Below are 26,044 nucleotides of genomic sequence, written 5' to 3' on the forward strand. Positions count from 1 at the left end.
TTTTTCTATCCTCTGAGGTACTACAATGGGATTTTGCCCTATCCACTAATGCTCTTACCACATTGTTCCTGTGATGATTAGTCTGAGCTGAGTTGTAGTGTGAGTATTGGCCTTTGCACATAGATTTTCTAAATACTTTTGTTTTCAAATGCTGGCCTTCCCTACAAATCAGCACATCCAGGAAAGGCAAAACCCCTCCTTCCTCTACCTCAGAGGTGAATTGTATGAACGGGGATTGTTTCCGCCCAAAGTGCCCATTGCAGAAATAGCTATGGGCATTGAGAGAGCGGCTAATAAGTTACCTGTGTGCATGGCCAATGAAATCCGTGTAAAAACAGCAGCTATTTTAAGTCAAGCCAAGAAAGTCCCCCCGAATCTTAATGCAAAGCAAAGATTAGCACTAGAAAGTCTTAAGCAGGACGATAATGTTGTGATCCTTCCAGCTGACAAAGGTAGAGCAACGGTGGTTTTGGATAAAGAGGCATATGTAAGTAAAGCATTAAATTTATTAAATGATCGTACAACCTATATGATTATCCATAAGAATCCATTGTCGAATCTGGAATGACAAGTTAATAAAATAGTGCAGGGTTGGATGAAATCCAATAAGATTTCAAAGGAGCGGTATTGGGCATTACATGCCACAGGAAGCCAGATACTGAGATTTTATGGTTTGCCAAAAATACATAAAGTGGGTGTGCCACTCAGACCAATAGTCTCGTTTATAGGTAGCCCCACGTATGCATTATCTGGTTTCCTAGCCAAACTACTGTCAACATTAGTTGGACTCTCTGAACATAGTATCAGAGATAGCAAAGAATTTGTACAATTCATAAGAGGACAATGTATAGAAGAAAACGAGGTTATGATATCCTTTGATGTGACATCGTTGTTTACCTGCATCCCAATTGACCATGGAATACATTGTGTGTACATGGCCTTAGAAAGAGACACCACCTTGAACAATAGGACGCAACTAAACTTAGAGGACATATGTAAAGGCATAGAGCTATGCCTTTCGAGCACTACTATGGTATTTAATAACACCACGTACAAGCAGGTTAACGGTGCAGCTATGGGCTCCCCCATCAGTGCCATCATAGCTAATTTAGCGATGGAGGAGCTCGAGTCTAGACTATTTAATACTACAGTTCTCCCTATGCGTCCGAGGAAAAGATATGTCGATGATACGTTTTCAGTTATTCGGAAAGGGAGTGAGGATGATAGGTTGAATTTTCTTAATAGCTTCTCCCCGTTCATACAATTCACCTCTGAGGTAGAGGAAGGAGGGGTTCTGCCGTTCCTGGATGTGGCTGATTTGTAGGGAAGGCCAGCATTTGAAAACAAAAGTATTTAGAAAATCTATGTGCAAAGGCCAATACTCACACTACAGCTCAGCTCAGACTAATCATCACAGGAACAGTGTGGTAAGAGCATTAGTGGATAGGGCAAAATCCCATTGTAGTACCTCAGAGGATAGAAAAATGGAGTATGAACGTGTTACGGCGGATCTTTTGAAGTGTGGCTACCACCAGAGGATCATAGAGAAATACATTAGTGGAGGGCAGAGTAGAAGTGAGTCCTTCACGCCAATAGCCACATGGTGCCTCCGTAGCCAGGTGGGAAGGAGCAGCCGTGCGTAGCACACGCTTCTTGATTAGACCGGGGTTCGAGCCCGTCACCACCAAATACGGAGGATGCGGAAAGGTCAGGGAATGACCACTGCATATCCCGGAGCAATATGGCCTTAGTTGCTAATGCTCCTAAAAACCAAATAAACAACAAACAACAGCCAATAGCCACCGCATACATTCCCTACTATCCGGGTTTATCCGAGCGTTTAGCTCGTATATTAAGGAATTAACAGACACGTTGTGTGCAGCTCCCAGGCAGGAAGCTGCACACAATTGTGTCACGGGTGAAGGACCCTGTCTTAAAAGAAAATATGAGTGGGGTTGTATATAGTATTAAATGCCCGGAGTGTGGGGAGTGTTATGTGGGAGAAACAAAACGGCGTCTCAAAGATCGTCTGGGGGAGCACACAAATGCGATAAGAAATGCAGACTATGGTAAATCCGCCGTAGCTGAACATTTTTGGGAGAAGCAACATCAAATCTTCCCAGACGAAGCTGTCATCACCGATTGGGCGCATAGATTTTGGGACCGCAAGTGGCTCGAGAGCTTACGAATTAGTTCTATAGAGAATAATATAAATAGAGATGGGGGCACACGCATTCATCCCCTCTTTGAGGCAGTAATCCTTGGAGGGGATGAACGTTTTTGCCTGAAACGCTCCCGAGCCACTTCCGGTTCCGATGGGAACAGTATACGTTTACATGAGACACACCGTGAACCTGCTGGTATTTAATCATGCACCGCAGAATAGAAGTACACTGTTGAGAAAGAAGGCAGAAGCCTTTGAAAGCTTCAGTTAGTATTTTAAATTCGGTATTTGTATATTTACTGTATATCACAGTTGTCTTATTTTAAAATTACTATCATCAGTAATATGGTATTTTGTTTTGTTTGTAAATAAATTTATTGTAAATATTAAAAATTTTAAGAATTTGGTTTTCGTCTTTCATTTTTACTTCAATGGTTGGTGAGAAACACTAAAAAATCATAAAATGTGAAACTTATTATCAAGAACCATAAAAAACCTCCGGAACAACCTAATTCATATTGCCCAATCACATTACTTACAACCTTAAGCTCTTGGAGCGACTCTTGTTAGTGAGAATCAGACAACACTATGAAAATGTGAACCTTCACTCTGACTACCAATTTGGATTCTGCCCTGGATGGTGCACTGAAGATGTCCTACATAGAATCACTACAGCAGCCACAACTACCATTGAAAAATACTATCTGGCAATCTCAGTCGACTTTGCTGGAGTCCTTGATATGCTCTGGTGGCCAAGTATCCTCTGACAAGCTCAAATACCAGGAAATTTTTACAACTGCACTAAGGCGTGCCTTACCAACAGGGAAATCTGCATAACCACCACCTACAGTATCATCACATGTCCTATTCACAGAGAATGTACACAGGGCTCTGTCTTAGGCCCCGTCCTGTGGAACATTGTCCTGGATGAACTCCTTATGATGAACTTAGGCGACGTCACCGTTTATGCTTTCGCTGATGATCTTATCCTCACGCTAACTGAAAACTCCAGAGCATCTCTCGAGACCAAGGCAAACTATACCCTAAGGATGCTCCAGGATTGGGCCACTCTCCACAAGTTGTAGCTCTCTCCTGCTAAAACCAAATTGATTCTACTTAAGGGAACCCTACAGACCACTCAACCACCACAGATCAAGCTAACAGGATGAACAATTCCTCTGGTCACGGAACTCAAATACTTGGGAATTACGTTAGACAGTAAACTGTCCTTTTATCCACACCTAGCATATCTACATACAAAAATCCGCAACTACACTGTAATTATTGCATGTGTGAGTAGGAGCGACTGGGGGCTAAAAAGACGCACCCTCTCTCTTCTCTATAAGTCTGTGTTCCTGCCCATAATTACTTATGGTGCCGGAACATGGTTTACCAGAGTCACCACTGTTAGAAACATACAGAAACTCGGAACCATCTAGCGCTGCATGTTATTCATGATGACAAGGGCCTGCCGCATAGTCAGCACTCCTGCTCTTCAGGTTTTGGCTGGTGTCCTGCCTTTGGACCTGAAGGTGATTCACCGTTGAATACACTATCGCCTATCAAAGGAATTCCAGCCACCATCCTTAACCACATGATCAATCTCACAAATGACACTCATATGGGAAAGCGAACCCTCTTCTCTATACTCACTCAAACTTGGCAGCAGAGATGGTCAGACACAAACAAAGGACCAATCACGAAGAAATTTATTCCCCAGTTCACTAGTTTCCCCAGAGCTCCCTTTTGGTTCTCTCCTGGTCTCCATGCTACATATCTTATTACCGGCATGGATCTATCAAACAGAAGCTGATCCTGATGGGTATTGAGCAGGACCCCTACTGCTCCTGTGGCCCTGAAGAGAACTGGGATCATATGGTTTATATGTGTCCTCACTACGAAGACTTAAGATGCCATTTAATTTCCAAAATACATGATCACCCACGAGACAGAGAATATCTGTACGTCACTGAGCAGGAATATTACCTAGCTTTTATCAAGTTTGCCCAGGACCTGTTTGCTGTAAGAAGATCACACCTTGCACATCCAACTGTCTTCTGACTTTCATCTTATCCTTCATCTCTAAAGGACACTCTCTTCTCTCTGTAAGTGGACAAGAACAGGACTGGATCGGCACCCCCTAACTGAACACAACCTTCATGGACATGGTACCCACGGTCTTGCCGCAACTCAACCAGACATGACTCCCTGCTAACCCTAATGTAGGGTTGGATTTGCTAACCCAGCTTTTTTAAAATTTTTTTTTATTATTATTATTTATTTTTTTTATTTTATTTTTTTAAATTTATTATTATTTTAATTATTTAATTATTATTATTTTTTTAAATAATAAAATTAATTATTATTAATTAATTTAACAGACATTCTTACAGATCCTTATAAATATTCAAGGTGCCAGCCATTACAACTCTGGATAAACTAGAATGAGTATACTAGAATAAGTGTAGTGAGTTTTTGAAGATGAATAAAATGTAAAATAACTGAAAGGCCAAATCTTTCAGTTAATATAGATTTGAAAGACCAAATTTTTTTGGTCTTTCAGTTATTTTGCATTTGATTTGTCTTCAGATTTTCTGCTTATTCTTCATATGTTTTTAAACACAAGATAAATGAAAAAAAAAAACAAATAAATTTGTATGTCAAACAAACAAAACTAGTTATCAACTTAAAGAAAAGAAAAATAAATATAAAAACTTTGTTAACTATGGAAACGTAAATAATCATTTATGTAAATTAAACATACTGGAAATGTATTGGATTCTTTGAAAAGTAGTTAATAAAAAATGCACAGCACAGCTTGCTGTTGTTGTAAACTTTATCTAACAAAATATAAATGAAGAACATGGCACGTGTTCTTCATTACTGATTGCTGCACAAGTGATACAAGTGCAATACAGAGTAACAAGTTTATGAAGATTAAAAAAATAGGATTGAAGAGAAGGTTCTGAAAATTTATTTTCAGAACCTTCTCTTCAATCCTATTCTCTTCAATTTTTATATGATTGAAGATTTCAGTGAAGGGCAAACACATTTCACCATACTGGCCCACAGAATTCCAGCTGTCGGTATTATAGCAAATGAAATAAGGCCCCAAGTTTACTACACATTTATAATAGATTGCACTGACAGAAAAGCCCAATAAACCAGAAACTGCAAATTGTTTTTGTTTTTTGGTAGTGACCTCTAGAAATGTGGTTTAGAAAATTATCATCTATTCCCTCAACCACCTCTCGATGAAGAGTTAATGGCTCACTATCAGTCATTGGTTTCAGCCACTCTCCTCAACACTCCTAGATTAGACTCATTTTTTTAAAGGACAATTTGGTTGTTTGGAACCAGAGTATATCTGCACTACATGAGTTTGATCATTTGTTTTAAATTATGTACTGTGCTTTAAAAATAATGATGAGAAGAATTGATTCTATTCCTTTCCAGATTTCCAGAACAAAAATATATGCACTACTTGAATTGCATTTACTATAAACTTACAGACACCTGTACTACCCTTAATTTCAATTCATTCATATAAAAACATCATCTTAAATTCCAAAATGACCTTAACCTTCTGATATCGCCTTTCCCTACCATCCAGGTGTAGGAAAGAAATAGGAAAGAATTAGCTGGAAACATCACATGAAGGTGTTTTATAGGGTAATACTAAATTTAAGCAAATTCTCATATGCTTTATTTCTCACCTGTACCCTGTTTGATAGCTAGCTAGAGATATTTTTTATTCAGTATCAGTTTAACAAGACTTATACTAGTCATTGTACAGAAAACCAGAATCCAAATTATAGGACCACACCAGAGATACTAGACTGGGAACATATATTGAGTCACCAGCAACAGTAGAGCCCTCAGAAGTCAACTTGTTTGATATTATATCAGCCAAGTTGACTTCTGAGCCATCCAGTCAGTTCAGTCCTCTGTGCAGACCTATGGGCAGTGTGGGGTATATTCTGTGTTCTGCCCTTTGAACTGAACAATGCTTCATTTAGTTGAACCTTGGATGTATTTAAAAGAAAAAAAAAAAACTTTGTACAGAAATAAACGATGGTCATCAGTCTAATTGTACCTTTTATTTAACTCTTTCTGTACCACTGAAGGAGGTCCTAGGAGAGAGAGAGGGGGGGGGGGGAGGAAGGAGGGAGCGAGGGTTTGTTTTTGTATGTTTCTTGTTTTTTTGCTTTTGGTTTCTAGTGAGAAAATTCATGCAGAGAAGTATTCTCTCATAGTTATCATAACCTGCATAGGAATGTCATTTGAATCCCATATTAAAAATAGTTTTTTTACTATCATATTGTTTAATATGATTGTGTCATTACTACATAGTTGAATTTTTTAGACAAACCAAAGTTTTGTACATTAGGCATTATTATAACATCTCATATTGTAAAATCCTTTACAATGAGTTGCTTTCCTCTTATACTTCACGCAATTAATCAGAGGATCAGAGGATCGTTAAACAAAGATCCAACTTGTATATGTCAAAAATGTTTGGCACCCTCCTGAACTGCTATCCATAAGTGACGCTTACCTCGCTAACAGAAGATCCCCATCAGAGTAGATAAGTAACAGAAGATCCCCATCAGAGGATCTTCTGTTACTTATTCTCAGCTGGGTACTATCACCACCACCCATATAACACTATTTCAAAACTATTTGACTTCTCATCAATCAGCAGGTAGGTGCCCAGAGGTATAAGAGCCAATGATTCAGTTATGACTTATTTACACAATATGAGAGAAGTTTTTGGACTAATAAAATTTTAAGGTTTAATGCAATTTGCATTTTTACTACATAGTTGAATTTTAAGACAAAACCAAAGTTTAAAGGTTAGGCATCTTTATTCTAACTTTCTTATAAATATAATTGAGAAGGCCTACACTCTCTGGATTCATTATTATTCATATATTTTACTGTGATGCAAAGCGGAATGGAGATAAAAGTAACAGGATGCAGTTAAAATAGGTTTAATCTCAAAATACACTTACAGTAATACAAAAGAGCTTTTGGGCAGTATGCTGCCCTTCATCGGTTTTTAACAGTTAATCTAAAAGTCTAGAAATTCAGAACCTATGTGCTTGCAATGGCAAGAAGATCACACCTTGCACATCCAACTGTCTTCTGACTTTCATCTTATCCTTCATCTCTAAAGGACACTCTCTTCTCTCTGTAAGTGGACAAGAACAGGACTGAATCGACACCCCCTAACTGAACACAACCTTCATGGACATGGTACCCACGGTCTTGCCGCAACTCAACCAGACATGACTCCCTGCTAACCCTCATGTAGGGTAGGATTTGCTAACCCAGCTTTTTTTAAAATTTTTTTATTATTATTATTTATTTTTTTTATTTTATTTTTTTTTAATTTATTATTATTTTAATTATTTAATTATTATTAATTTTTATTTTTTATCTCTATTTATTTTTTTACTTGGCCTCTGCCTAGGTAGCTCAGGCGACCCAGAGAATTATGGGCAGCCTGGCTACCTCCTAGTGGTGTGTGTGTGTGTGTGTGTGTGGGCAATGTAGAGTCCCCAGGGGCCCTGTGGTCAAATGCCAGGACACACAACAGAACATAACGCAATATGTCATATACAACACACAACACTTTTCTGGCATTTACAGTAGTACTGTATTTCTTCACAGCGTACATGCGGCACAGAAGTGGGTAACCACAGGTGGCACCTGACCCTAACACTATGCACTATAACCGTTTTGGCACTAGGGTCTTCTGAATAGGGAAATTTATTTTATAACCACCCGGTATATTTTACATAAATGTTATGGTTATCCATTTTTTGGATCACATCCTTTCATTATACTACATCTATGGGGAAATCACTCCCAATTTATGAACTTTTGCTTCGTGAAATTTCAGGACAAACGATGTTTATAAATTAGTGGGTTAGTGTACTGTGTTTGTAACTTAAGCTCATCCAGTAAAAATATTATTTCAGGATACAGTATCGGTACATAGACCCGGATTTTATGCCCAAAGATTTCAAGATTTTATGGGGAAAATTGTCTTCAGAAAGATTCCATCATGTAAGAAATGTTTCATTATTAAATTTTGAAGATTTCTTCGAAATGAGCTAATTTTTAATTATATAGCAGATTTAATAAATATCTAGGACAAAAGCCTGAAAAACACTGAGATTGATGCATTTGTAACAAACCTAGTTTTTGCTCACAGCTGCATACAAACCTGAAACTTTTGCTTGAATAACGTGTACTATAATGTTTATATAATAGATATAATCTCTCTCTTTTTCTCTCCCCACCCTACAAAATATGTGATGTATACAGACAAGTACACACATATGATGTTTGTGTTTTTTATTGCAGAACCATGAAATACTGACATACACACACAGATCTAATAGCATCTTCTTTTGTTTCAATATCTGCTTTTATTGTATAAATAAGTAAATTATTTTACTTATTATTATTATTTATTTTCAAGTAAATAGGTTATGATTCTTTATCTTTTGCAATTACTTGGAATGGCAAAAAAAATTTTCTTATGAAGACTGTTCCATGCTCTGCATATTCACCTTTGTTGATAAATATTTCATAATTAAAGGCCCGCCCCAGAATTATGAAATAATTCTGGGGCGGGCCTCAGCCACCAGACGGATTGCAGGTGGCGGATAGCGAATGGACCATAGTATGTGGGTTAGCTGTGAATAACCAAAAAGCATCCTGAACTGAGGCAGCAGAGATGAGAGTGTGCCAACTTCTACCTTGCAGGATGAGCTGTTGGATCAGCAAAGGCTGGGGGAAAGGTAATCACGATATCAAATCTCTGGTCCCTCAGGTTGAGGGTTGAGGCATCGGGCCAGCACCCCGGCACTTGGAAAAACAGTTTTACTGCTAAAAATACCATTATTGCAAGAAGCCGGATGGACTAAAAGGAAAATGACTTAAGCATGGAAAAAAGGATTATTTGTATTGGTATATGGAACATTCATGGAAGTTGACACAAGAGATAGTTACAGAAGCAAAAGAGATGCACCTTGATATTCTTGTCATGACCAAAACAAAGAAAAAGAGAAACAGGTTGGAAAATATTATTATTATTATTATTAGCCATATGGTGCAAAGAGGTCTGAGGCTTATGCTACACTAGCCAAAAATATAATTTCTGAGTTACCCAGAGAGAGAGAGAGAGAGAGAGAGAGAGAGAGAGAGAGAGAGAGAGAGAGAGGAGAAAACAAGAGTCAGAAGTAGAAGGGAATCACCAAGAAAGAGAAGAATGATGATATCCAGTTCAGAACCCTGTGTGTGCCAAGCCCATACTCACCAGATGTGAGTTCCTGGGGTTATATGCTCATTACTGGAGTGGGATTGAAAAATCAGATAGAGAGAGCTAAAGCAGGTGATGGTATTCTAGTGGGTAAGAGACGAGAAGGATTTTTTAAGGGCTATGATCAAATTAAAATAAGATGCATTAAAGTTATTTTCAACAGACATGGCCAGGAAATTGTTATGTTGGGTGTATATGCACCTGTAGATGATGCGCCTGATGCCGATAAGTTCTACCATATGCTTTATGAACAAATGGATTTGGTTAAGAAGAACGAACAAATAGTTTTGACAGAAGATCTAAATGAATGGGTTGGATCAAAAAGGAATGACAATGTAGTGGGTTGCTTTAGAGAAGAAACTGTGAATGACAACGGTGAGAGACTTATTGGTTTTTGTAAACAGTACCACCTGAAAATTCTTAACACCTTTTTTTCAAAACAAAAACATCCATAGATGTACATGGGAGTGACCATCACTCCAGCAGAAATCAATTATAGACTTTATAATTACTCACCAGAAGTCGGTATGGACAACAAAAGACTGCAGGGTAATGAGAGGTGCCAACTGTGGGTTGGAACTTACCTGCTGATTGCAGATATATTATTCAAATACTAGAATAAAGGACAAATGAGACCTAATACGGTCAGTAAAGACAATAGGATAGTTCAAGAAAATATTGCCAGTGTTTTTGAGGCACAATAGTTTTCGTAATAAGTTCAGACATCGTATCTGATTCCTGAGGACCTTGCCAGCTTAACATTTTTAAAGATTGACTTCTGACTTACGTTTTTAATCTTTTGCAGACTTATAAACAAGAAAAAATTTTTTTTAGAAAAGTTAATGAACCTGCATAAACGTTTTCTAGTTTTTACACATAGCTACATCAAATAATTCAAATTACATGTAATGTTAGGAATAAATAAAACCGATTTCAAAATGTGAAGAAAAGTGTATTTTATTTCAGAAGTACAAAAAAACTGAAAAAAAAAAAAAAAAAGACTAATTTTTATTTTTATTTTCAAAACATTTAGCATTAGCATTAGTAGAGGCATATGATGCAAGAAAGCAAGCTTATGCAGCATCAGCCAGAAAAACAAAAAAAAAAAAAACTTCCACTTCACCCTTCCGTTTGTTCGAAATACCTGTTCAGCTGAGCCTTAAATTTATTTAGGCTATCAACTTTCACAACAATGGATGGAAGTCTGTTCCACCAACCAACTACCCGCTGGCTAAAGGCAAATATCTGGACATCTATCCTACATCTGTCTTTCCTCAATTTGTGCCCTCTCAGGTGATTATTCTGAGGAAGAGGCAGAATCCCATTGGCATTGAGCATGCTCAAACCATTCAAGGCTTTATACACCTCTATCAGATCACCTCGCCGGTGCCTAGTCTCAAGACACTGTAATCTGCAAAACTGAAGCCTTTCTTTGTAAGAGCAACCCTTTGTTCCATTCACTAACCTTGTTGCCTATCTCTGTACTCGTTCCAGCAGCTCTACATCCTTTATGAAATGAGGCCTCCAGACCTGTATACAGTATTCAAGGTGTGGCCTGACCATTGCCTTCATCATCATCAGCCATTTTCAATCCACTGCAGGATGAAGGCCTCTCCAGCAACTTTCCAGTTCCTTCTGTTTTGAGCACTGGCCATCCATTTACTACTCAAAAACTCATGAATTTCATCTATCCATCTCCCCCTTTGTCTTCCAGGTTTTCTTCTAGCTCCTCTTGGGTACCATTCTGTTATTTTCTTAGTCCATCTGTCATCATGTCTTTGAGCTATGTGTCCTGCCCAAGACCATTTTAGTTCTTTAGTTTTGATAAGAATGTCCTTTACTTGAGTTTGCTGCCTAATCCATGTGTTTCTCTTCTTATCTAACAGTCTGATTCCCAATATAATTCGTTCCATTCTTCGCTGTGTAATTCTTAGCTTCTCTTCCATACTTTTGGTGAGTGCCCGAGTTTCACTTCCATAAGTCATGATGGGGAGTATACATTGATTCATTATTTTACGTTTCAGACAAACTGGGATATTGCTCTTCAGTATGTGACTATATTTCCTGAATGCTATCCATACAAAATTTACTTCCAGCCATTTATCATTATTACAGCTAATAACTTGTCCCAGATAAGTATGACTCCACCTTTTCAATTACTGCTCCTTCAATCATTATTTCCCTTTCCGTGGCATACTTGTTCATCATTACTTTTGTTTTAGCCATATTCATCTTTAGTCCAAAATTCTTACTAACTGTGCATAACTGATTAAGATTTTCCTCTAATTCTTTGGGATCATGGCTTATGACCACAATGTCATCTGCAAATCGTAAATGGTTTAGGTACTCTCCGTTCACATTGACTCCTTTCTGCGACCAGTCTAATCTTCTGAAAGCTTCCTCAAGGGCAGCAGTAAACAGCTTCGACGATATTGTGTCTCCTTGTCGAACTCCTTTCTCAATTTTAAATTTGCTACTGTCTTTGTCTAGTCTAATAAAGGATGTAGCACTCTCATATATTTTCTTCAAAATCATAATATATGGAGTATCTATGCCTTGTCTTTCCAGTGCCCGAAACATTGCCTTATGCTGTATGGAGTCAAATGCCTTTTCATAATCCACAAATGCCAGGCATAATGGTGTTTTATATTCATTTGCTTTCTCCATTAGCTGTGATATTACGTGAAGGTGATCCATAGTTGAGAATCCTGTCCTAAAGCCAGCTTGCTCTTTCGGTTGATTCTCATCAAGTATTCTTTCTAATCTGTTAGTAATGACCCTTGTGAACAACTTGTAGATATGGGATAACAAGCTAATTGGTCTATAATTTCCAATTTCTGATTTATCTCCTTTCTTATGCAGCAAAACTATGATTGCATTATTCCACTGCTTAGGCATCACACCTTTTCTAATGCACTTTGTGAAGAGCCTTGCCAGTTTTTGTGTTATATCTCTTCCTCCCAATTTTAACAACTCTACAGTAACTTCATCTTCCCCTGGGGCTTTCCGATTCTTCATTTTCTTCAATGCATGTTCTACCTCATCAGGAAGAATATCGGGTATGTCGTATGTGTTGCTACTTTGCAATCCATGTTCCCCACTGCTGGTATCATTCCCTCGCTCCTTGTATAATTCTCTATAGTAGTCTTCTGCTATTTGAATTATGCCTTCTCTGCTGTTTATAAGTACACCATTGCTATTCTTCAGTTTCAGTATCATTTGTCTTTCTGTATTACTGCTCATGGCTGCTAATTTAAATCCTTTGTTTTCCCTTAATGCTTGTTCTACTTTTCTTGTGTTAAATCTTCTTATGTCCCCTCTGAGTCTCTTTCTAATGGCTTTGCATAATTCAGTATACTCAATTTTCTCCCTGTCAGTGTTTTTCTTGCTGTTCATTTGTCGTCTTTGGTTCATCATGACAAGTGTTTCTTGACTAATTTTTTCTTCTTTGGATTTCTGTTTCCCTATAGGTTTCTTGGGCTTTATCACTTTCAGAAAGTTGTAATATTCCTCGTCGATATCTTGGTCCTGAGCAGTCTGCAGAAGCTCAAACTTGTTCTTAAGTTCCAGTACATACTGCTTTTTCTCCTCCTCTGTTATTTCAAAGACCTTTGTATTATTTACTCGAGTCAGTTTTTTCCTTTCCTTTCCTACATCTATATCAAGTGTACATCTTACCATTCTGTGATCACTTCCAACATTTACCTTATTCAGGACGGTAACATCATTCACAATATATCTTCTGTTAGTGAGGATGAAGTCGATTTCATTAGTTGTTAATCCATTTGGACTCTTCCATGTCCACTTTCTGTTCGCCCTTTTCTTGAAAAAAGTGTTCATTACTGACCACCATTGCCTTATACAAGGGAATAATCACCTCCTTATCCCTGCTAGAAAAATTCCTGTTTATCATTGATAAGACACCATGAGCTACTCTTGCAGCCCATCTGCACTGCTCAGAGAACTTCATATCTGCCTGCATAATTACCCCCAGGTCCTTTTCATTCTCTACCACTGTCAGTGTAGTACCACAGAGTTGATATGTTGCTCTGCCAATCTGCTCGACCTTTCCAGATCCTGTTGCAGCAGCATAGCGTCAGTAGTGTCCTTAACAACCCCTGCCAACTTTTGTATCGTCTGCAAACTTGGACATTAAGCTTGATATACCATCATCAGTATTATTTATAAATACAGAAAACAATAATGGACCCAACCTGAACCCTGAGGGACTCTACTGATAACATTAGTCCACAATGAGCAGTGTCCCTTGATTACCACCCTCTGGCTTCTTCCCCTCAACCACCCCTTTATCCATAGCAGCAATTTGCCTCCAATGCCACACTGCTCCAATTTGTGCAGCAGTCTTCCCTGTGCAACAGTATCAAAAGCCTTTCTAAGATCCAAGTATATAATGTCAAAGTTATTCCCTGCATCCAGTTCTTTTGTGACTGCATCATAGTATCCAGTCAGGTTGTTCAGGCAAGACTTTCCCTTAACAAAACCACGCTGTGTCCGAGCTATAACTGAAGTCTTGTCTAGATGATCCTGCAGTGCTTCTTTAACCAGTGTCTCCATTAATTTTCCTGGAACAGAAATTAAACTAACAGGTCTATAATTACTTGTCAGCCTTTGATCCTCCTTTGTGAATTGGGGTCACATTTGCACATCTCCAGTCTTTGGGTACCTCCCCTGAGTCCAAGGGGAGGTACTCATAATTATGGCTAAGGGTTTGCTTACTTCCTTTGCTGCCTCCTTTAATATAACTGGATAGATCCCATCCACCCCAGGTGCCTTTCTTGTGTTTACCTTCAACAATTTCTCCTCCACTTTACTCTCAGTTATTACAAGATTATCTAGCTTACTGCCAGAGTTGAATACACCTCTGGCATTCCCTTCGCTGAATAACTCCTAATGTGTGAATGTCGAAGCAAAATATTCATTTAGTTTGTTAGCTACCTGAGCAGGAACATCAACTGTTGAACCATCCATATCAAGTGGACCAATCTGATTCATCCCCTTCCTTCTAGAGTTTACATAAGTAAAGAACTCTTTGCTGTTTTTCTTTGCATCCCTTGCCAAAGATTTCTCGTAATCTGCCTTCGCCTGCCTAACTTCTTTTGTAACTTGGTTACAGATCAACTTGTGTCTATCATAGTCTTCTGTGTCACGTGTTGATCTGGAACCAAGTAAATCCCACTTCAGCATACTGTGAATACTGCCACCTAGTAGTTCCTCTATCTGCAGATTCTTAATGCATGAAGAATCACTATTGATAATCAAATCAAGAGTATTACTCCCTCTAGTTGCCTCCCGAACATGCTGATGTAGAAAACAATCATCCAGTAAATCCACAAAAGGCTTGCTAGTGTGTGAGTGACCAACCCACAAATTCTAGTCAATATCTGGAGGCTCGAAGTGGTGAAACCCATGTTTAGTCTCTAGAGCAAAGTTTCCAGCACCCCCCTCCCCCCATACTTCTCCTTCAACCCATGCAGAGTACTAAGTACAATAGGTTTTGATACCTTTCCTGTTTGGGGTTTTCATAAAAAAAAAAAAAAAAAAAAAAAAAATTAAAAATCCTCCATTATAAGACTCTCTCATATACTGGCCCACTCTATTTCCCTGTACAGTTTCTTATTATACTCATCAGAGTAATTAGGCCTATAGCACACCCCTACTCTCAATTTTGATCTCCCAGTGCTTATGTCACACCAAACGTACTCGACACTGCACTGTCTGGCGATGTCGACTGGCTTCACTTCTTGGGATTTTATGTGTTTCTTAACTAATAGCATAAACCCTCCTCCCTTCCTATCCTGTCTATCCTTTCTGTAGACATTGTACTCTCCAAATTCTAGTTCTGCATTCCTGTGTGACATCTGTGTCTGTGTGACACAGATGATTATATCTGTGTGACACCACGTCTCTGATATCCCAACAATATCTGCCTTTGATGCTTTGAGAAATACCTCAAATTTATTTACCAAACACCTAGCATTGGTGCACATGCAAGTATACATGCACCTGTTCTTTTTCTTAGCTACCCTAACACAACCCATGTGTTTACTTGTACCGCAATGATTCCCAGCAGTCTCTGAAATATCCTGCACCTTGTGTTCCAGGCTTCTGCTCATTCCAATTGAAGCAGTGCAAGAATCACTTTCACCTCTGCCAGTGGCTACTGTTAATCTATTAGTCCTTGTATCCCCCCCCAAGCTAGCAGTTTTCCCACCCATCTAACACTGGCTCGATAGCATCAGCAAATATTCTTGCACTCTTTATATTTAAGTGTATCCCATCCCTGTAGAAGCAATCCCTTCTGTTAATAAATAACAAAATTCCATACAGTATGGCTTCTCACACGATTTACATTCAGTATGAACTTTCTTGGCAGACAATTTTGGATTTTTTCCAACAATTTTTGGTTCTTCATAACATCTGTGACACCTTTTTCTGTGAATTTACCATGGGAAAGCCTCAAAATTTCTGACAGAAAATGCTGAAATGAGAATTGACTAGTGGATGTACTAGGGATTGTTTCCTTTTTGATTCCCATCAGCTCTTTATTGACTGCCTCTCTCACTTCTAAAAGAGACATTTTATTCTCTTGCTGCAATTCATTGAAAATTAGGAATGTATTCACAATTGCAGTCTGAAAACTAATTATATTGCAATATTTTTATACCATATCAGTGATTTTCTCATTGGTGACTAGTAACTTGAAAGTTGGTCTGATACATTAATCCCCTTTTTCGCCTTATTGTGTTCAGATATCATTTCTGGTTTTACTTGTTCATTTGTTCTTCCACACTCCTTCATTTCATCACCAAAACATGTTGTTAACATCAAAACATCTCTCTTATCATGCCACTTAGTGATCACAATATTATCTTTTTGCATCGTTATTTTTTCATCCCTACATAATTTCTTCTGGATTATTTCCTTAGGAACTCCCGATCTATTATTACGAGGTGTACCACACAACTCTGTATTATTTGATTTCAGGTAATTTGTAAGAGGTATGCTAATATAATAATTATCTGCAACTAGAAGTTGTGCTTCGTTTATTAGTCTGTCTAATAGCTTTATAACCACACATCTAGGTTTATCGATGCCTGGCAGGGTTACAGGGTTTGACCATTGTAAACATTGAAAGACCAAACATAACCATCTTTTGTACACAACTTGTATACTTTCAATCCATATTTGTTACTTTTTGTTATATTGCCTGAATAGAAGCCGACCTCTGAACAGCATCATAGATTCGTCGATAACAACAACATCCTTGGGAAAGTATAAATTACGTAAATTTGTAATTACTAGATCAATCAGGGGTTGAATTTTATACAATCGATTAGAATGTTTTGCTGTGTTATCTGCAAAATGCCAGCATCTTAGTAGTCTAGTAAAATTATTGTAAGTAATTCCAAAATTATGTAACAATGGATGATAGTACATAGGGTCTGTTTTCCAATAATTCTCCCACCTTGGATATGAAACAATACCTGAGAATAGAGTGAATCCCAAAAACTTGGGATTCACTCTATTCTCAGAAATCCTTGGCAAGGAATGCAAAGAAAAACAGCAAAGAGTTCTTTACTTATGTAAACTCTAGAAGGAAAGGGATGAATCAGATTGGTCCTCTTGATATTGATGGGTCAAGTGTTGATGATCCTGCTCAGGTAGCTAACAAACTAAATTAATATTTTGCATCGACATTCACACATGAGGAGTTATTCAGCGAGGGGAATGCCAGAGGTGTATTCAACTCTAGCAGTAAGTTACAGAATCTTGAAATAACTGGGAGTAAAGTGGAGGAGAAACTGTTGAAGATAAACACAAGAAAGGCACCCGGGGTGGATGGGATCTATCCAGTTATATTAAAGGAGGCAGCAAAGGAAGTAAGCAAACCCTTAGCCATAATTATGAGAGCTTCCTTGGACTCAGGGGAGGTACCCATAGACTGGAAATGTGCAAATGTGACCCCAATTCACAAAGGAGGATCAAAGGCTGACACAAGTAATTATAGACCTGTGAGCTTAACTTCTGTTCCAGGAAAATTAATGGAGGCACTGGTTAAAGAAGCACTGCAGGATCATTTAGACAAGACTTCAGTTATAGCTCAGACACAGCATGGTTTTGTTAAGGGGAAGTCTTGCCTGACCAACTTGATTGGATACTATGATGCAGTCACAAAAGAACTGGATGCAGGGAATAACTTTGATATTATATACTTGGATCTTAGAAAGGCTTTTGATACTGTTGCACATGGAAGACTGCTACACAAATTGGAGCAGTGTGACATTGGAGGCAAATTACTGCTATGGATAAAGGGGTGGTTGAGGGGGAGAAGACAGAGAGTGGTAATCAATGGACACTGCTCATCGTGGACTGATGTTATTAGTGGAGTCCCTCAGGGCTCAGTGTTGGGTCCATTATTGTTTTCTGTATTTATAAATGATATTGATGATGGTATATCAAGCTTAATGTCCAAGTTTGCAGACGATACAAAGGTTGGCAGGGTTGTCAAGGACACTACTGACACTATGCTGCTGCAACAGGATCTGGAAAGGTTGAGCAGATGGGCTGAGAGGTGGCAAATGAAGTTTAACATTGACAAATGTAAAGTACTACACATGGGAAACAGCAACCCCAGAGCAACGTATCAACTCTGTGGTACAACACTGACAGTGGTAGAGAATGAAAGGGACTTGGGGGTGGTTGTGCAGGCAGATATGAAGTTCTCTGAGCAGTGCAGACGGGCTGCAAGAGTAGCTCATGGAGTATTGTCAATGATATACAGGAATTTTTCCAGCAGGGATAAGGAGGTGATTATTCCATTGTATAAGGCGATGGTCAGGCCACACCTAGAGTACTGTATACAGGTCTGGAGGCCTCATTTCAAGAAGGATGTAGAGCTGCTGGAACGAGTACAGAGAAGGGCAACAAGATTAGTGAATGGAACAAAGGGGTGCTCTTACGAAGAACGGCTTAAGTTTTGCAAATTACAGTGTCTGGAGACTAGGCACCAGCGAGGTGATCTGATAGAGGTGTATAAAGCCTTGAATGGTTTAAGCATGCTCAATGCTGATGGGATTCTTCCTCTAGCTCAGAATAATCACCTGAGAGGGCATAAATTCAAATTGAGGAAAGACAGATGTAGGATAGACGTGCGGAAATTTGCCTTTAGCCAGCGGGTGATTGGTTGGTGGAACAGACTTCCATCCCTTGTGGTGGAGGTTGATAGCCTAAATAAGTTTAAGGCTCAGCTGGATAGGTATTTTGAACGAACGGAGGGGTGAAGTGGAAGTGTTTTTTTTTTTATTTGGCTGATGCTGCATAAGCTTGCTTTCTTGCATCAAATGCCTCTACTAATGCTAATGCTAACTTCTTAATTTCACTTTCATTAGTATCTTTCCATTATTTAATTCTTCCTTTTACTGTTTCTTGACTGTTCATAACCTGATGAGCATATAAATTTGTATGGTTCACCATACAAATGACATCTTCATTTATAAATTTATAATAAATGCAGGTTAGAGAAGCTTTACCATTTTCCATTATACTGTCAATATTTTGGATACTGGATGAACCTATGAAAGTTTCCTTCTGAGGTGGAGAAATGTTGCAAGTCCAATGACTTTTATTAACACTGGAGGAACCTTCTTCATGTTGCTCTGATGCATCACCTGCTGCATCCGTCAATTGTGTCAATATTTGTTGCATTTCATTTCCACTGTAAATATCAGACTCTGAAACAGTGTCTGGTATGTAATTGTCATTGCTATTGCTAGAAAATGGCTCATAGTCACTTTCCTCCAACATTCTTCGCAACTCCTCATCGCTAAATCCATGACCACCTATTTTCACACTAGAAAATAACTAATAACTTGAGATCGTGACTGAAACATTTCATTGTCAACAGTATAACCTGAAAAGTAATAAAATTGGCGGGTAGTTGTAAATGAATCATACGTGATTCATGGACGTGGAGGAGTAAATTTGTATTCACAAGTCCGGGCATCACATTTTTTACTATGATGCATAGTAAAAAAAAAAAAAAAAAAAAAAAACACATAAAATAACACTACATACAATATACAAAATAGCTATATGTGCATGCTTATGTTCACAGCTTAATTAATCTGATGGTTTCATATCTGGAATTCTGAGGTTACATAAATGTAATGTATGAGGACAGTGAATGTTAGCATTAGCATTAGTAGAGGCATTTGATGCAAGAAAGCAAGCTTATGCAGCATCAGCCAAAAAAAAAAAAAAAAAAAAAAAAACCACTCCCACTTCACCCCTCTGTTCATTCAAAATACCTGTCCAGCTGAGCCTTAAACTTATTTAGGCTATCAACTTCCACGACAAGGGATGGAAGTCTGTTCCACCAACCAACCACCCGCTGGCTAAAGGCAAATTTCCGCCTTTAGATGTGTTAAAGATCTTTATCAGAAAAGACTCCAGAACTACCTATCTCACATTGGAGAGATAGAAGAGGTGAATATCTTATATAATAGCATTAAAACCACCATACACAAGGCTGCTAATGAAGCACTAGGCCTAATTGATCATAAATATAAGCAACAGTATCCATGGAATGAGGAGGTAGCGAGTTTGGTGAAAGAAAAGAAAAGAGCCTAAATCAGGAAAATAGAGAAGAATACAAAAGGTGCAATAGAGCAATTAAAAGGAAAATTGCTGAATCCAAGGATGCAGCATGGAAGAAAAAAATGCCAAGAAATTGACAGTTCGTTAGGAGGAACACAGTCATCCAAAGCCTAGCGAAGCTTGAGAGCACTGAAACGAATGAATCTCGATTGAATAAGAACTTTACAGATATGCCAACGTGGGAAAATCATTATAATAACCTCCTAGGCAAAAGACGATCACAGTATCAGAGCATAATTACCCCTCCACCAGTAGATAATAGGGAGATAGAAATTACAAAACATCAAGTTCTTGACTGTGCAAAATTAATGAAGAACAAAAAATCTCCAGGCCCTGGGATCATAGCGATGGAACTAATTAAATATGGACCACCAAGTCTTTTCGATCTGATAACACAGCTGATTAACAGATGTATACAGCTAAGGAAAACTCCAAATGAATGGAAAGTAAGTTATATTTCATCCATATATAAAGAAGGAAATAAGCTGGATCCAAGGAACTACAGAGGCTTAAATGTTAATTGCACTATGTCCAGACTATACTCTAAAGTGCTTCAGTTAAAATTACGAGAGGAGGTAAAGGATAAGATAAGTGAAGAACAAAGTGGATTTAGGTCAGGTCACTCTTGTGTGGACAATCTGTTTGTTCTACAACAGCTGATGGAGAAAAGAAAAGCAAAGAATAAAGATACCTTCTTTGCCTTCATTGATTTAGAAAGGGCTTATGACTCCGTTCCGAGAAAGGAATTATGGAAAGCCCTTCAAAATATGTCAGTTTATCCAGAGCTTGTGGAACTGATTGGGGAATTGTACGATAACAATTTGGCATATATTGAAGTTGGGAATACTTTATCTAACCCAATCTATCCAACAAAGGGGTTGAGACATGGATGTAGCCTATCACCTTTATTATTTAATGTTTTCTTGGAATGTGCTTTACAAGAATGGAAAAGAAGCTGTTATGAAAAGGGATTACCAATTAATGAGAGATATCTTGGAAGTCTAAATTTTGCTGATGATCAGATTATCATTGCACAAGAAGCTTATGATTTAGAATACATGTTGAGAAAATTGCATCTTACATATGACCAATGGGGCCTCAATGTCAATTTTACTAAGACAGAATATCTAAGCACAGCGGAACATCCTGATGAATTGAAAGTTACACAGTCTATATATCTAAAACCTGTTGACTTTTTCAAATATCTTGGATGTAGATTAACTAAGGAAGGATTGGGAAAAGCGGAGGTTTATATGCAAATTCATCAAAGTAGGAAGATTCTTAGTGCCCTAATCTATATATGGTGGTCAACAATATCTCCCATAGAACTAAAAAACATATCGGACAGTCGTTAGTGGAATTGGTACTTTGCTATAGATGTGAGGTCTGGACACTGAAAGAGGGTGACAAAAAGAAGCTTAGAGCCCTAGAATGGACTACCTACATTGGAGTGCTAGGGTTTCTAGGCTAGACAGGATAACAAATGAGGAAATAAAAAGATGTATGCACGCAGATGAAGATATTATAGAATGAATAGAAAATAGGAGGTTGAGGTGGTTTGAACATCTGCTGTGCATTAACGAAGTGAGATGGCCTAAAATTATATATGAGTGGATACCACGAGGGAAGTGAAGGTGAGGACACCCTAGAAAAACATGGAAGGAAGGTGCACTCTCAGCCATGAGAAAGAGAAATTTGAAAGCTGAAGATGCCCATGTCTGGCAACTTTGGAAAATGGGAATGACAAGGTGGCGATCTGCTGCATCTGCTGCAAAGTCGAACATAGATATATAGAAAAAAATATATTATTTCAATAACAGTGCATATGCAAATGCACTGAAAAATATGCAGAAATGTACAAAAGGTCTCCATGGGAAGCCTCAGGAAGCTCTGTTGTTGAGCGAATGTGATTAATCATCACTGTAAAACTATTAAATTAAATATACTTTGGACAAGCCTAAAGATCATGACATGCAAAATCAATTACAACAAGTAACCAGGTTATGAATTGGCCAAAAACATGGAAACCAACTGTCACTCTTCATATGGCTGTTTCAATTAGGTTCTAATCAGTGAAGAGGTAGGTGAAACAGGAAAAAATAAGTGAACAGACATTCTTACAGATCCTCAAGGTGCCAGCCATTACAACTCTGGATAAACTAGAATGAGTATACTAGAATAAGTGTAGTGAGTTTTTGAAGATGAATAAAATGTAAAATAACTAAAAGGCCAAATCTTTCAGTTAATATAGATTTGAAAGACCAAATTTTTTTGGTCTTTCAGTTATTTTGCATTTGATTTGTCTTCAGATTTTCTGCTTATTCTTCATATGTTTTTAAACACAAGATAAATGAAAAAAAAAACAAATAAATTTGTATATCAAACAAACAAAACTAGTTATCAACTTAAAGAAAAGAAAAATAAATATAAAAACTTTGTTAACTATGGAAACGTAAATAATCATTTATGTAAATTAAACATACTGGAAATGTATTGGATTCTTTGAAAAGTAGTTAATAAAAAATGCACAGCACAGCTTGCTGTTGTTGTAAACTTTATCTAACAAAATATAAATGAAGAACATGGCACGTGTTCTTCATTACTGATTGCTGCACAAGTGATACAAGTGCAATACAGAGTAACAAGTTTATGAAGATTAAAAAAATAGGATTGAAGAGAAGGTTCTGAAAATTTATTTTCAGAACCTTCTCTTCAATCCTATTCTCTTCAATTTTTATATGATTGAAGATTTCAGTGAAGGGCAAACACATTTCACCATACTGGCCCACAGAATTCCAGCTGTCGGTATTATAGCAAATGAAATAAGGCCCCAAGTTTACTACACATTTATAATAGATTGCACTGACAGAAAAGCCCAATAAACCAGAAACTGCAAATTGTTTTTGTTTTTTGGTAGTGACCTCTAGAAATGTGGTTTAGAAAATTATCATCTATTCCCTCAACCACCTCTCGATAAAGAGTTAATGGCTCACTATCAGTCATTGGTTTCAGCCACTCTCCTCAACACTCCTAGATTAGACTCATTTTTTTAAAGGACAATTTGGTTGTTTGGAACCAGAGTATATCTGCACTACATGAGTTTGATCATTTGTTTTAAATTATGTGCTGTGCTTTAAAAATAATGATGAGAAGAATTGGTTCTATTCCTTTCCAGATTTCCAGAACAAAAATATATGCACTACTTGAATTGCATTTACTATAAACTTAGACACCTGTACTACCCTTAATTTCAATTCATTCATATAAAAACATCATCTTAAATTCCAAAATGACCTTAACCTTCTGATATCGCCTTTCCCTACCATCCAGGTGTAGGAAAGAAATAGGAAAGAATTAGCTGGAAACATCACATGAAGGTGTTTTATAGGGTAATACTAAATTTAAGCAAATTCTCATATGCTTTATTTCTCACCTGTACCCTGTTTGGTAGCTAGCTAGAGATATTTTTTATTCAGTATCAGTTTAACAAGACTTATACTAGTCATTGTACAGAAAACCAGAATCCAAATTATAGGACCACACCAGAGATACTAGACTGGGAACATATATTGAGTCACCAGCAACAGTAGAGCCCTCAGAAGTCAACTTGTTTGATATTATATCAGCCAAGTTGACTTCTGAGCCATCCAGTCAGTTCAGTCCTCTGTGCAGACCTATGGGCAGTGTGGGGTATATTCTGTGTTCTGCCCTTTGAACTGAACAATGCTTCATTTAGTTGAACCTTGGATGTATTTAAAAGAAAAAAAAAAAAACTTTGTACAGAAATAAACGATGGTCATCAGTCTAATTGTACCTTTTATTTAACTCTTTCTGTACCACTGAAGGAGGTCCTAGGAGAGAGAGGGGTGGGGGGGAGGAAGGAGGGAGCGAGGGTTTGTTTTTGTATGTTTCATGTTTTTTTGCTTTTGGTTTCTAGTGAGAAAATTCATGCAGAGAAGTATTCTCTCATAGTTATCATAACCTGCATAGGAATGTCATTTGAATCCCATATTAAAAATAGTTTTTTTACTATCATATTGTTTAATATGATTGTGTCATTACTACATAGTTGAATTTTTTAGACAAACCAAAGTTTTGTACATTAGGCATTATTATAACATCTCATATTGTAAAATCCTTTACAATTAGTTGCTTTCCTCTTATACTTCACGCAATTAATCAGAGGATCAGAGGATCGTTAAACAAAGATCCAACTTGTATATGTCAAAAATGTTTGGCACCCTCCTGAACTGCTATCCATAAGTGACGCTTACCTCGCTAACAGAAGATCCCCATCAGAGGAGATAAGTAACAGAAGATCCCCATCAGAGGATCTTCTGTTACTTATTCTCAGCTGGGTACTATCACCACCACCCATATAACACTATTTCAAAACTATTTGACTTCTCATCAATCGGCAGGTAGGTGCCCAGAGGTATAAGAGCCAATGATTCAGTTATGACTTATTTACACAATATGAGAGAAGTTTTTGGACTAATAAAATTTTAAGGTTTAATGCAATTTGCATTTTTACTACATAGTTGAATTTTAAGACAAAACCAAAGTTTAAAGGTTAGTTATCTTTATTCTAACTTTCTTATAAATATAATTGAAAAGGCCTACACTCTCTGGATTCATTATTATTCATATATTTTACTGTGATGCAAAGCGGAATGGAGATAAAAGTAACAGGATGCAGTTAAAATAGGTTTAATCTCAAAATACACTTACAGTAATACAAAAGAGCTTTTGGGCAGTATGCTGCCCTTCATCGGTTTTTAACAGTTAATCTAAAAGTCTAGAAATTCAGAACCTATGTGCTTGCAATGGCAGTCATGTATGGTGAACTGCGTGTAGCAACAATGTTAGAAGGCAAAGCTTGTGGCTGTGATGTATGGCAACATTGTGATTGCCAACGTTTGTCAGCCATAAGGATGGCTGCTTAAGTCAGAGCTGCCGCTAGTGGGTAGGCGAGGTAAGCATCGCTTATGGGTGGCAGTTCAGGAGGGCGCCAAACATTTTTGACATATACAAGTTGGATCTTTGTTTAACGAACTTCTTTATAGAGAAGTTTTATCCTCTTAGTCTGTTCAAAATCTAGTTTGGACTGATTAATAACTGCTTTACAATTGTTGCAAGCTTTGGTGTAGGCAGAAAATGAACCTGGAGATTTAGATACAAGCCAATTATGATATGCAACATTTTTCTCTTGAACGGTTACTTAGCACATTTATTGGAAAATCAAGGTTTAGATAAAGGATGAGATTTTAAGGTGGAGTGTGGAATAAAGGATTCCATCGCTAAAAGAATAATTTCTCTGACACGATCTGAGCAAATGTTGAAATCAAAAGAGTTTAAACAGTAATCCAACCAAGGAAATTACAAAAAAGAGATATATCACAGATCATCCCATTTTGCATTCTTGTAATGCCAAACAACACAAGGTTGAGAATGGCCATGGGAGAAAGGCTCCATTGGAAAAGTGTCCATCGCCAAGTTGTGATCTTCGGTGCCTTGAGGACAGCTCACTTCAAATATGTATTTGGAGGTTTATTTGTGAGAAAAAGATCAAGCACGTTGGCTGCATGGTTAGGATTGTTTGGTATTCTGGTAAGTAAATGAACAATCTGTGTGAGGTCATTAGTAATTGCAAAAGCATCAGCATCTCAATAACCTGGGTCTTTGTGACTAGAAATACAGAAGCCAGCTGGCTTCCATATTTGTGAACATTAAAATCACCAAGGAAAATTACCTCACTATTAGGAAGGTTTGACTGGAGAAAGTTTCAAAGAGAGGAAGTCGAAGAGTTTGAAGTGATCAGTGGAGTTTGGAGAATGATGGAGGGAACAGATGAGTTTGACAGAATG

At 37.7% G+C, this 26,044-nt stretch overlaps 1 protein-coding gene across 4 annotated transcripts in view; it reads left to right on the top strand.

Annotated features, from left to right (window-relative positions):
- Window positions 1-26,044, top strand: part of LOC150088291 (phosphatidylinositol 4-phosphate 5-kinase type-1 alpha-like) — a 743,292-nt gene that overhangs the window by 481,316 nt on the left and 235,932 nt on the right. For all 4 annotated transcript variants that reach the window (XM_090370677.1, XM_090370676.1, XM_090370679.1 and 1 more), the window contains one exon: window positions 8,152-8,239. In XM_090370677.1, the coding sequence (XP_090226803.1) occupies window positions 8,152-8,239 (88 nt within the window). The remainder of the gene's footprint in view (window positions 1-8,151; window positions 8,240-26,044) is intronic.

The sequence above is a fragment of the Mastigoproctus giganteus genome, chromosome 3, assembly GCF_048544385.1.
Source record: "Mastigoproctus giganteus isolate SK-2022 chromosome 3, ASM4854438v1, whole genome shotgun sequence".
NCBI lineage: Eukaryota > Metazoa > Arthropoda > Arachnida > Uropygi > Thelyphonidae > Mastigoproctus > Mastigoproctus giganteus.